General features: G+C 49.6%; 1 protein-coding gene across 1 annotated transcript; it reads left to right on the top strand.

Annotated features, from left to right (window-relative positions):
- Positions 1 to 3,357: 3,357 nt before the first annotated feature.
- On the top strand, positions 3,358 to 9,182 carry FAM174C (family with sequence similarity 174 member C). Its single transcript, XM_068919674.1, has 3 exons — positions 3,358 to 3,701; positions 4,242 to 4,358; positions 4,961 to 9,182. Exons 1-3 carry the CDS (start codon positions 3,421 to 3,423, stop codon positions 4,962 to 4,964), a joined length of 402 nt encoding a protein of 133 aa, XP_068775775.1. The 5' UTR covers positions 3,358 to 3,420; the 3' UTR covers positions 4,965 to 9,182.
- Positions 9,183 to 12,801: the final 3,619 nt, after the last annotated feature.

Below are 12,801 nucleotides of genomic sequence, written 5' to 3'. Positions count from 1 at the left end.
CTCTCCCTTACGTTAGGGTGCATGTTTTCCACTACACCACACTGTAATTCAAACTGTCCTTAAAAGTCTTTGCCCTTGAGGTTGTCGTCTTTGACATGCTATACCTGTGTTTTGTCATGCTATACTGAAGTGTGGAAGCTGCTTAGATTACTTTAATTTCCACTACCTGATCTGACTAATACTGATGTGGGGGCTGGCATTTTTGAAGCACGTTTCTGGCAGCTTTGAGGGAAATGGGACGGGATTTTGTGTGCAGTGAGAGAAAGTGGTAAGAGAGGGTTTCTGATGGTCTTTGCTACTGTCCTGCCTGCCCTCTTCATCTTGAAAGAACGTTTTTGATTGCTCTCTCCTGTTTTTTGTGTGTGCTAACCTCACCCAGTTATGCATGGCTGTTGTTACGTTAAGCCCCACTTGAAGCACAGCCTTTTAAGAACAGCATATTACATGAAAAGTCTGCTCATATAACATGAATGTCTTTGAAGAGATTACATAATTGTGGGTATTGTGCCCAGTAACAATTACTGTTGCAGTGTTTGAAGGGCAGAATTGATTGTGCATTCTCTAGTCCACAATGGAAAGCCTGGTTATTAAAGAAGGTTGTGGTGGCTTGTCAACACATGGACCTACTGAGGCATAGCTACTGCTCTTTGCATTCATGTTCTGTTGTTACTTGAATTAGCTTTCCAGAGCAAACAGGTGTGGATGGAGGCCAGACACTTACCTATTAATTTAGGTCATTTAATAGGTAATGCTAGCTTTCAAGAGTACTCTTATGAAGAAATGTCTTCTCTTGCTAAGGAGTCCCAGGTTTAAAAAAACAAAAAACCAGTAAGCTAGCAAGCAGGACATCTGCTCTTGGGCCCCTGAGAGCTTGCTGGCCAACTATGGACAAGTCCCATCACAACTTTTCCTTGCAGTGATGAAACCTAAAAGAACCCTGGGGACATCTCTGTGCATGCAGAATAGGAAAAAAAGTCTTTTTTTGCTCTATTTAGCAATTTACCAGTGAGGTTTTTGCATGTTAATACAGGATGACATAAAACATAGGCCCAGACCCTCGCTGATAAAATGCAGTCAGGTGAAGTTTAAACAAATTCAAACAGTCAATATTTACGAAGCACTATTTGAAAGAACTTACCCTTCTAAAGGGGATGCCTTGATGCTTACATGCAGGCAGAAATAATTATAGGTGCAAAAATAGAGGCCTAGTTGGAGGCGCTGGTTTTTTTTTTTTTGGCATCGCTAATTACAGCACTGGATTAATAGTTTGTTGCTGGGATAGGTTCAGACTGAGCTGGGGAAGAGCTAGCTGCAGGGGCTGGATGCCAACGAGTCCCCGAGCTCCCAGAGGTGCTGTGCCAGCGTGGGACTGACGTGACACCTAGTGGCACGACCCATTTCCAGGCCGAATGGCTGCTTTCTAAAAGTCAGGTCTCTGCAGTTACCCTGCTGTTTACTGCCTTTCTCCTAGAGGTGATGTTTCGAGGGGGACCTGGAGCAGCATTGCAGAGTGATGTAGAAACCCCCTGGAGCAGCAGCCTGGTTTAGCTGCGATATTTTACTCAGTCTCGAGCTCCTGCGGAGAAAACGCGGTAGAGGCGTTTTGAGCGCTCGCCGTTGCGAATCTGCTCGGGCGTTGGGGGGAGAAACCTGCGCCTGGCGCGCTGGCTGCCCCAGGCTGAGCGCGGCCGCTGCGGACAGGGCTCCCGCCGAGGGGCTGGTCGGCGCTGTCCTCCGGTCGCGGCGAAGGATGAGGGCGGCTGGGGGCCGTGGGCCTCTTTTTGGTGAGGGACAGGGAGGCCGTGGCCTCTTCGAGGGGAAAGGTGTGCTGTGAGGAGCGAGTGGTGGCCCTGAGGGGGAGGAAGGCAGGTGTGAGGGGGAGAAATGGTGGCTCTGAGGGGAGAAAGGCAGGTGTGAGGGGACAATGGCGGCCCGGAGGGGAGAAAGGCAGATGTGAGGGGGAGAAAGGGTGGTGTGAGGGGAGAATGGCAGCCCAGAGGGGGGAAAGGCAGATGTGAGGGGAGAATGGCAGCCCTGAGGGAGGAAAGGTGGATGTGAGGGGGAGAAAGGGTGGTGTGAGGGGAGAATGGTGGCTCTGAGGGGGGAAAGGCAGATGTGAGGGGGAGAAAGGGTGGTGTGAGGGGAGAATGGTGGCTCTGAGGGGGGAAAGGCGGATGTGAGGGGGAGAAAGGGTGGTGTGAGGGGAGAATGGTGGCTCTGAGGGGGGAAAGGCAGATGTGAGGGGGAGAAAGGGTGGTGTGAGGGGAGAATGGCAGCCCAGAGGGAGGAAAGGCAGATGTGAGGGGGAGAAAGGGTGGTGTGAGGGGAGAATGGTGGCTCTGAGGGGGGAAAGGCAGATGTGAGGGGGAGAAAGGGTGGTGTGAGGGGAGAATGGCAGCCCAGAGGGAGGAAAGGCAGATGTGAGGGGGAGAAAGGGTGGTGTGAGGGGAGAATGGTGGCTCTGAGGGGGGAAAGGCAGATGTGAGGGGGAGAAAGGGTGGTGTGAGGGGAGAATGGCAGCCCAGAGGGAGGAAAGGCAGATGTGAGGGGGAGAAAGGGTGGTGTGAGGGGAGAATGGTGGCTCTGAGGGGGGAAAGGCGGATGTGAGGGGGAGAAAGGGTGGTGTGAGGGGAGAATGGCAGCCCAGAGGGGGGAAAGGCGGATGTGAGGGGGAGAAAGGGTGGTGTGAGGGGAGAATGGTGGCTCTGAGGGGGGAAAGGCAGATGTGAGGGGGAGAAAGGGTGGTGTGAGGGGAGAATGGCAGCCCAGAGGGAGGAAAGGCAGATGTGAGGGGGAGAAAGGGTGGTGTGAGGGGAGAATGGTGGCTCTGAGGGGGGAAAGGCAGATGTGAGGGGGAGAAAGGGTGGTGTGAGGGGAGAATGGCAGCCCAGAGGGAGGAAAGGCAGATGTGAGGGGGAGAAAGGGTGGTGTGAGGGGAGAATGGTGGCTCTGAGGGGGGAAAGGCGGATGTGAGGGGGAGAAAGGGTGGTGTGAGGGGAGAATGGCAGCCCAGAGGGGGGAAAGGCGGATGTGAGGGGGAGAAAGGGTGGTGTGAGGGGAGAATGGTGGCTCTGAGGGCAGAAGGGTGCACGTGTGTGTGTGTGGGGGGAAATGGCAGCCCTGAGGGCAGAAGGGTGCGTGTGAGGGGGGCATGTCACGGCTGTGTGGGGGAAATGGCGGCCCTGGGGTGGGGGGGCGCGTCATGCTGCGAAGGGGAGGCCGCTGCCCTGAGGGGGACGGCGGGGGGTGGGGTGGGGGTGGGGAGGAGACGGGCCCGGAACGCCGCTGCCCCGGAACGCTGCGTGCGGGCTCCGGCGGGCCCGGGCGGTCCCTGCGCCGCGCGGCACCGGCCCCGGCTCCGGCCCGCAGCCTTCCTGCGCCGCCGCCGAGGCGCCGTTTGCCGCTGCCCCCGACGCGGCCATGCTCCGGCCGGAGCCCCTCTGCCGCCGCCTTCTCCTCCTCCTTCTCCTCCTTGTCGTGCGCGGCAGCTGGGCCGCGTCCCCCGCTCCTCCGACCGCGCCGAGCCCGCTCAACGGCACGGGGCCGCCGCGGGCCGCCGGCGCCAACGAGACGCGGCCGGGGCTGCCGCGGGGGCCGGGGCTGCCGCAGGGGCCGGCGCTGCCGGTGCTGAAGCGGGCCGTGTACGTGCTCAGCGCCCTCTCCGCGCTGGCCGGGCTCTACTTCCTCCTGCGGGCGCTGCGGTGAGTGCGGGGGCCCCATCTGGGGTGCTGGGCCCCGCTCCCGGCCCGGATCCTCCCCCCCCCCCCGCCCCAGGGGCTGGGCCCCCCCTGGCCCGGATCCTCCCCTCCAGCCTGGGGGGCTGGATCCCCCCTGGTCCGGTTCCCCTCCTTTGCCGCGGGGGCTGGGTCCCCCGGCCCCGATCTCTGCCCTTCCCTGGCCCGCATCCCGTGTGGCTCGGCCTGAGAGTTGGTCCCTGGCTCGTTCCCCCCCCCCCCCCCCCCCCACCTTGGTCCAGGAGCTGTGTGCCTGTTCGCTTCAGATTTTGGCTTCTGCTAGCGAAGAGATGCCACTATAAATTCACACCGCTGCTAATGGCCTTAAATACTCCAGTGATAAAAGTTCCCTCCTTCTGTTCTGTTTGTTTTGCCCTTTGACTAAGGAGGGCCATGTCTCCTTGCAAACCAATCGCGTTGTGTGTGAAAGAGCGCTTACCCTGCAATCTTTGTGTACCTAAGTTCTAGATCAGAGGGACCCAGAAACGAACTCAAAACTAATTGCAGGTTGAAGAAACCTCAGCGGAAGAAATACGGTCTTCTTTCAAACTATGATGAAAACATAGAGATGGCTTCGTTTGACAGCGATGAGGACACAGTGTTTGAGACAAGAAATCTGAAGCGGTAAGTGGATATTTCGTAAACTTATCCTTTCCTCAAAGTGGGTAAGTCTCCTTCTCTAAAGAGGTGGAAGCTTTGGGACAGGTCCCACAATCGGATCTGCATGACTTGAACTTTTCTGTGTGTTGTCTTTCTGTGTTAGCACGCAGACTTACCTCACTTCCCTTCAATTTCTGACCAAGCACACTAGAAGGGACCTACCCCAGTGTTGCAGACTGCTGGTGTTTGAAGCACCGCTCTCATGCTTAACAAGCCAGTAGGAGGGATAGGTGTCCCACATGGCCCAGGCTAAGGCTCTCCGCCTTAGGGAGGAAAACAAAAACTTATATTTCTCAAGTGGAGGAATTGCTCGCAAGTCGAATCACAACTAGAATTCGTGGTCCCAGTGGGACACACATTGATGCTGTTGTGGTGGTGTCCTGTGAGTCTGTGGATCATGCAAGTTTGATTTCTTTGGAGGGTCTTTTTTTTAAGGCTGAGGAGAAATGTGTATCTAGGCACAGCTTACTTCCTGGCCTCTCAGCTCCCCCAGCAGTTTTGAGGTTGATAGTGATCTGTCAAATTGTAAATGCTCATTCTGGTGCTGGGTGTCTTCTCTTTTCCAGATGATTTGGGACCAGTGGCTTCAGCTGCACAGACTGACCAAGGAGGTGCAAATCCACCAGTGGAATCACCTTACCAATCCTCGGGTTTTATTTTTTTTCTAATTGCTTATAATGAGTACTAATTAACAGCACAAAAACTTATGTGGCTGGGGCAGGGGGAAGGGGACCAAACCTATTTCCTTCACACGTTTTGTTGGGAAAGGTGGAGTTGCAAACTAAATGATGCTGCACTGAGTGTTGTTAACTGCACAGGGAGATGCTTGCTAATGAAAATGTGGCTCCTGGATGAGTGCTCGGCATTTGAAAATTTCTGTCTCTGGATTCAAGTATTGCAGCTACGTCTGCTGGCCTATAAATCTTACCAGTATTTTATATGTGCTCATATCCCTCTCTCCACTGACTGCAGCAGACAGCTTAAAGTATCAGGCAAGTGGATTCCTTTTGGAGGCGGATCCTGTTTCCTTCATGCCGTATTGGGTTACTTCTTTAGTAAATGTCCTTGGAATCAACTCTGCTTCTGCTGAGCTGGGAGAGCTCTTGTTATCTGTTACAATAGCGGTGGATGTGGGTAGTGTTGCTTAGTTCAGGCAGACAGAGAATAGCTTGGGGAAGGAGCAGTGAGTTAAATGCGTCAATGTTCTTGTAGTTACAGGGTTAGTAGTTATACATGATGATAATACAGGTCAGTACTTGGGTTTAGAGAGCAAAGACATGTTTACAAGTCCAAGGTGCCAGTGGGCTCAAAGGAGCACTTCTTTGAAGGAGCGTCAGTTTGTGTAGGCTGTAGGGTTGCAAGTGTTCAGACTGTTCTTCCCCGTTGCAAGCCGGAGTGCCTGCAGTGGCACGTTCACTAGAGAAATGTGTGCCATCTACCAAACTTCTGGATTTTGAGCTGCTGGCTCTGTCCGAGATCACCTGAGGAAGAGCCAGACTGCTGTGGTGGTCTGAGTTGACGAATCTTGCTTCTGGTGTGATGAATGACTTGTCTTTGAATAACTGTCATCTGGAAAAGGAGAACCAGAGAAAGCATTAACGCCAGACCCTTATGGACTGTGATTCTTAAACTGAGACAGCCCCGGCTCAGAAAAAATCTGTTCATGAAGGGGCCTGGAGTTTCACTCTATTTGCTGGTGCTTGAATTATGTCTCACTGTCAGCCCAGCAAGCTAGGACGTTCCTTAGTTGGACGTTTGGGTTGATATTTGGGTTTTTACAATGTAGAACCAAACGTGAATGGGTGCAGAAAATCTCTTTCCTAATGTCATTGTTAGGTATGGACCTACTGCTAAGCTGGTGGAAACTGCTCTCAAAGTGCTCCTGTTTACAGCATGTTTCAGCCATGAAAGGAGGGCCATTCCTTGAAAGCTACAGGCACTGCAAACCTGTATCCCTAAGTCCCACTTCACCCGAAATTGGTAGTGCCTTTGTTATGAGAACCCAAGGGAAGTTACCCTGCGGGCCAGGAAGTTCCCTGTTGAAGAGGTGCAGCTTTAAGGCTATGGACCTTATCTTTAAAGTGAAGGTTGGGAATAACTTGGAGTAATGTTTCTTTTGGTTAACAAATCCTTTCTGGATAAGGGGACAAAACTGACATTTAACAAAAAGGGCATAGGGGGAAGGAATATCCTTGTCAAGTAGCAATGACAAATGGATTTGCAGCCAGTCACCCGTGAGCTCAGGGTCTAGCTGCCGCTCTGAAATCCCTCCTGAGGCAGGAAATGCAGTGCTGTGTTCCTGGTGCTCACCCATGCAAGGGGCAGCATTTCTCAGTGGAGAGTTGGTGAGGTTTCCTGGAGGGATGTCACCCCAGATGCTGTGAGCTCTTTGGCTTGCACGCGTGTAGAAGATTTTAAAAATAAATATATTTTTAGTAATGTTGTCATGTGAATACACCACTTGAATGTGCCCTAATTTCATATAATTTCTATCCTTTCATGCCTACTTCAGATACTTTCTGCTTGTTTAGCTGATGCAGAGATAAAAAGATTTGCTCCATTCCTCTATGAGGAGAGCAGTAATGGCTAAATCTGGCTGCTGCTGCCCCTTGGGTGATCAGAGAGCTGATTTGTTTGATTCAGTGGTGTCTAGCCTCCTTGCAGGTGCAGGTCATGTGCATGTGCTGATACTTTTCTTAGCTCTTCAACTCCCTTTGCAAACTTGTTTCTCTAAAGCATTGTACGCAAGCCAGGTGAGTCTGGCTGTATTTCAGTCTACTCACATGTTCTGGCTCAGCATTCTGACTGACGCATTCATTGGCTTTTCTTTAGTTGAGGTGATTTACTTTATCATTCTTTAGGTGTTTCTCTTCATTGGACGAATGGGTTTTACAGTCTTTAAGTTTTCTCACCTTGCAGGAATGAATGGTTCCAAGAACATTTTTAATATTAACAGTTGAATGATTTTGATCAAAGAGGGGATCTCAAACTGTAGGTCTTATCATGAAAATAATTTAGACGGCACTTGATTTTGCTGTAGTAGGTGCTTAGAATTGGAGGAGGGAAAGATGCGGATACAGCTAAAACTTGTAACGAGGCCCCTGTTCTGGTACTAAGTAGGCAAAAGTTAATTAATTTGAAGATTACCCAGGAGTGTGCCAGCCCAATATCTATGCGCCACATACATACACAAAGACCCAGAGGTCTTTGAGCTGGTCCTCTTTAAAGGAGAGAATTTCATCCTATGGCGAATCAAATGATGATTCTGAGGCTGTAACGTAGTATTGTTGCCACTTTTAATCTGATCCTGTTTTGGCTAGAGACAGGTTTGAGCCATAGTCAGTGACCCTGTGTGGCTCTTCTTTTTCCTCTGAACCATCCTGCGTGTTAGGAGGAGTCTGTAGTCTGTGTTTGCTCTTTGTAGACCAAGACTTGACGTTCCTGCTCCGTTGGACTTCTGGTTGTTCTAAATCGTTGTTAGTGCGTTTTGTGAGAGGAGAAAACAAAGATGCTAATAATAGAGATCTGAGACTCCTTCGAGTACAAATCTATTGCTCAGTACACCTTTTACCAATCTCATTTCTCCTGAAAGAAGAATGTAAATTGAAACTAGAGTAGCAGCCCGTCCTCAAAGAGGTGGAGCACTGTACCCACGGGCAATCAGCGTGAAGCCAGTATAGGCTTTTAGGGGAGAATCTTGCTAATAATAGTGGCTTTTAAAGCCTTGCATTGTATTTTCCTAATATGAGAGCAGTTCAGTAGGTTATTTCAATTACAATTTTTGTTACTTCAGGTGTATTTAGTTTCCATGTTAACAGCCTAGTAGGTCTCTTCGAAACAGAGCTTGTAATAGTTTTTTAGAATATATTTAGATCTACAGATGCTTGTGAACCCTAAGCCAGCTGCATGAGACACAGCTCTGGTCTGGAAGCTGCACAGCTACATTGATGCAGTGCTGTGCTTGTATGCATACATGCTGCTCGGAGGAACGCGTGTCGGTGTTTGGGCAGGCTTACACCTCACAAGCTGCTGCTGCGCTTTCTTTTTTCTGGAATGAATCAGGGTGTTAGTGGGAGGCACTGTGGACCCTCGCTGCTGCCTTTTACTGTTGGCCTGCCCCCAGCGCTCCTGCCAGTCCTTGCCAAAAGCCTGACTTGGCCAAAGGCTGTCAGAGCTGATGCGAGCAAGGGGTGCTGAGGACCAAGACTGGAGTACGCAGTTCCCTACGATGCTGCACAGTCACCAACCTATGTGTGTCACAAGTGACTGCTATGGAGCCTGCTTGAAACAATCACTATTGTTTAAGCCAAAGCCTAACTTTAAAAGTTTACATAATTGCCTCTCTGATCTTCTTGGAGGGCTGTATCGAATCCTCCACTGTTGATATTGAACTACTAGGCAAATCGACGGGACCATGTGCTGAGGTTAATGAGATTGACGGAGAGTGATATGAGCATCAGCTCTCTATTGTTAATAACATACTTCTGTTTTGTTTAATTTGTACATGTGACTTGAATGGGAGCCGCAGCATTAAAGTGCTGGGAGATGGACTTGTGGTCTGAACAGATTGCCAAGAAGTCAATAAAACAGCACTTGAGTGCATTGTGTTATTGTCTGTGCTTTCAGAAATGGAGGAGCTAGTCTTTCACTCTCCTGCTCGGATCGTTGATTTATTTTTAAATGGCAACCAGTCCTGTATTGATTGATTGTTTTACTTTCCTTTTGTTTACAGCATCCACCTCCATTGTATCTTCAAACAAATAAAATAAAACATTCCATTTCACCAGATTCCGTCATTGTAATGTGCCTGGCAGCCAGCATTTGGGATTATTCTGCGGGGCTGCCTCGCATGCTGATCTGGTCTGGATGGAGCCTTTCTTTGCTCAGCCGCCCTGACTGAGCATTGTCTTGCTTTCTGCTTGGCAATAACTTATGCTATCAGCCCTTTTCATTTGCTGGACCCACACTTTTCTCCTTACATGTTTGCCTAGTGCTCCCCTTCGATGATTATCTCCGTGTTTGTTTCAAGTGTCTAAAGTCTCTTCCCCTTCATGTTCTCCCTTCTTACGTTAAGCCCTTTCCCCATATTAGCATATTAGAGGGACCTTGTGGGTCACCAGTTGGTCTCCGTCAGGGACAGCCATGTCATATTTTCCTTTCTGAATGTATTGAACACAGAAGTAGCTACAGAGAGACAACCTTACCGCTAGGGAAAGGCTGCTCCAGAGCCACATGCTTTTTGCAGCCAGGAGCTGGCTTCTGACTTCCAGTGTTGCTTCCTCTTTCCTTCTGGGCTCTTGTGCATCCCGGTGCCCTGTGTCTCTGCCCCCTTACAACCTTTTGCAGAAGCGAGGCTTCCCCGACCTTCATCTCCTACAAGAATAAGGCAGCTCAATTCTCTGACGGCCTTTATTTTGGAGGTGGGTTACAGCCTGCTCCTGTTCATTCCTTGTTAACAGAAGACTAAGTAAAATCCCAGTGGGGCTGATCCCTGCCTCTCCAGAACAAATAACTTAAGTTCTGTATTTGTTATTGCTTTGGGAGGTAGCAGGGAGGGGCTGTCCCACGGAGAGGGATGGTAAACAGTGATGTCCTAGCTCCTCAATGCAAAGAATTAAAATTGTAATAAAATTAAGGGAGTTCCCTGGTATTAACATCTGCTTTTCATCCATCTAACAAAGGAGGGTGGTTGTACAGATTCCGGTCATGTAGATTGGTGGCACTGAAGAAAAAAAGGCAAGTTCCCCGTGGCCCGCTCTGTTGGTCATGTCCCCACGCGCTCCTCACTGCGCTGCAAGCGGGGGGCTGCGCTCGAGCCCTCCTGCATGGTGCAGCTGAGGGTGGGAAGGGGTTTTCTTTTGCTTCATGGTTTAACCTTACTTGTTATTCGTTACTAGGATCTTTTGAGCTGCTGTGCAGTGTGTGGTAAGGGCAGCTGGTGTTAAGCCTGAGAGTGTAGCTCCTGAGCAGGGTAACCCTGTAGATGGCACTAACAGACCAAACATGGCTGCTAATGGGGCACTGGCAGGAGCCTGCTGCATGCTGGTGAAGCTGAAAATAAATCCTGGTGCCTTAAAAAGGCAAGCCTTCCTTCAAGCAGCTTTCTGAAATTCAGATGGGAGCGCCTCCTCAGGGGAGGTGTCCCTTGGCTGTGCGGGGGGGAGAGCAGAAGGTTTCAGGGCCACCTTTTGCGAGCTGTTAGCCTGGAGAAGGCAGCCTCTCCCAGTGGTGGGTGGTGCTCTAGCCCCTGGCTTTATCTGAGCCGGATTTCATAAGAGTCGTGTTAGTACTTGTTTGCAAGGGCTTTTTAATGATTCTGGGACAGACAAACTTTTAAGATACCCTAATTTGACTGAATTAAGCTGTAGGCTCCCTGCTTGCGTGGGAGCTTATTGCCACAAGGGAGAGGCTTGTCTGTGCAGGATGCAGAGTTGTCTTGGGCTGGTCCGAGGCTTGGCATAAACCCCAGCAGGACTAAAGCCCATCCCCAGATTTGCTCCCTTCCACTTCAAGTTGTGTTTCCCAGTTAGCACGCCTCTGGTAAGAGCAGCACAGCGTAGCACAGACATGTGGAACCCAGCAGAGCCCTTTGGTGCACCCATGGCTTTCCCCGAGGAGAGTGCTGTGCTGAAATTAGCTATGGTGCTTAATGAGCTCATGGAGAGCGTTCACTGTGGCAGTGTACGGGCATCCTGCTTTTCAACCCTGGCTTGTGTGGGATGCCGGGGAAGGGCTAGAAGGGGATGAAATCCTAATGCTCATTCTTTTTGCAGGTTCAGGGGCCAGGAATCCCCCTTAGCCCCCAAGGGCTATGGCCTATGGGCTCTGGATGAGCTGCAGGTGTGTTGTCCTCCATGCCGTTTTCTGGCCCTGATCTGTCTGTCGCTGTGCTGAAAAGCCTGAGCTATCACCTTGGCTGAGGAGAGGCTCTTGTTCTGCTCCCTGGCTGGGGAGAAGTTGGGTCTGACTGTGGCTAGGATTCCAGTCACAAACACCAGTTGGCGGTGTGTATCTGCTCTGAATTTATTTTAAACTCAAGTTAAAATGTTCTTGATGCTTTGGATGCAAATTCCTTTCCTTGAAATGGGAACTGCAGGCCATTTGCTGAATGGTGGTAAGCTCTTTTGATATCGCTAGTCTGTTCACTGCTAAAACGTTGTAACTTGCAGCCGTGCTACGTGGAGTGCAAAATAACCTTTGCAGCAGTATTCTGTGGAAGGAACTGCTTCTCAGCTTTCTGTTGGCGTAGAAAAGCACTTTTCTTGCTATTTGGAATTCAAACCTGTGGGGTTTTTTTGTTTGTTTTGTTTTGTTTTTCCTAATGGTTCATGTGTAAGGTCAGGGTCTGTCAAGGGGGATGTATGGACAATAGTTTGTGTGTGAGGTTTTTCCATCCGCTGTATAGAAGAATAAATGTTGTATGCCCCTCCAGTCACCTAGGGAGGAAAAAAAGAGTCATAATATTTAACTGCGTACAAAGGATGTTTCATTTATGGGCTTCAGAGTCCTTCCTCAAGGCAGTGAATACCTCTAGCATCATGAAGAAACTTAATTGTAACAGGTGGAATGATCTGTATTGGCAGATCTCTGCTTTCTAGGCTGTGAACCTTCCAGCACGCTGTCTGTTAGAGCCTCACCCTGAGCATGCTGGGCTCTTGGTCCCTTTTTGTGAAGGGAAACAGTATGGATTGAATGTTGTATTCTGCTTCTTAATGCTTATGTGGCTTTAGGTAGATCACCTGTGCTTTAGATTTCACATTTGTAAAATAAGTAGAAAATGAGGATTCTTCTTCAAGGCTGACTTGCAAAGTGTTTGAAATATTGAACTGAAAGTGCTAAGGGATTAGCAGGATTCAGTGTTAAGCAGCAAGAGGCAGCCCTTAAAAATGAACAGGAAATGAGTGTATTCATGTTAAGAGGTTACAAGCGTTTTGTTCAATTTATTGCTAATACACTTGCTTCATGCTGAATAGCTCTAGTAACTTTTAAGGTGACCGGTGCTTCCTGGAAGGGGAATGTTCGCACAAAAAATGTTAACTGCAGTCACAATTTTGCTCCTGCAGGTTTTCCAAGCATCTATTAACATCCCCCCAGCAGGTTTCGGAGGCTTTTTGCAGGGACCATTTGGGGTAGTTTTACCCACCAAATGCTACAAACAACATGGTAGACTTCTGTTGCAGTGTACTGTGGGTACTGAAGCTACTCTGAAATTGTGTCTCTGTGTTTATCTTATAACCCTGACTGCACACTGTGAAGATAGCTGGAAGTATTTGAAAACCTGCTGTAGATTCTCCTCTGATGTCTCTTCTGTTCCCCTCAACAAAGCCCTTCTATACAACTAGCAAGATTATTCTGTATAAAAAATTAGCTTTACTTAGTTGGCTTTTTGTCTAAGTCCTCCTTCTGA

Source organism: Struthio camelus, chromosome 26, assembly GCF_040807025.1.
Source record: "Struthio camelus isolate bStrCam1 chromosome 26, bStrCam1.hap1, whole genome shotgun sequence".
In the NCBI taxonomy this organism is placed as follows: Eukaryota; Metazoa; Chordata; class Aves; order Struthioniformes; family Struthionidae; genus Struthio; species Struthio camelus.
Note: the sequence above shows the minus strand (reverse complement) of the source record. Positions and strands in the feature narration are given on the sequence as shown.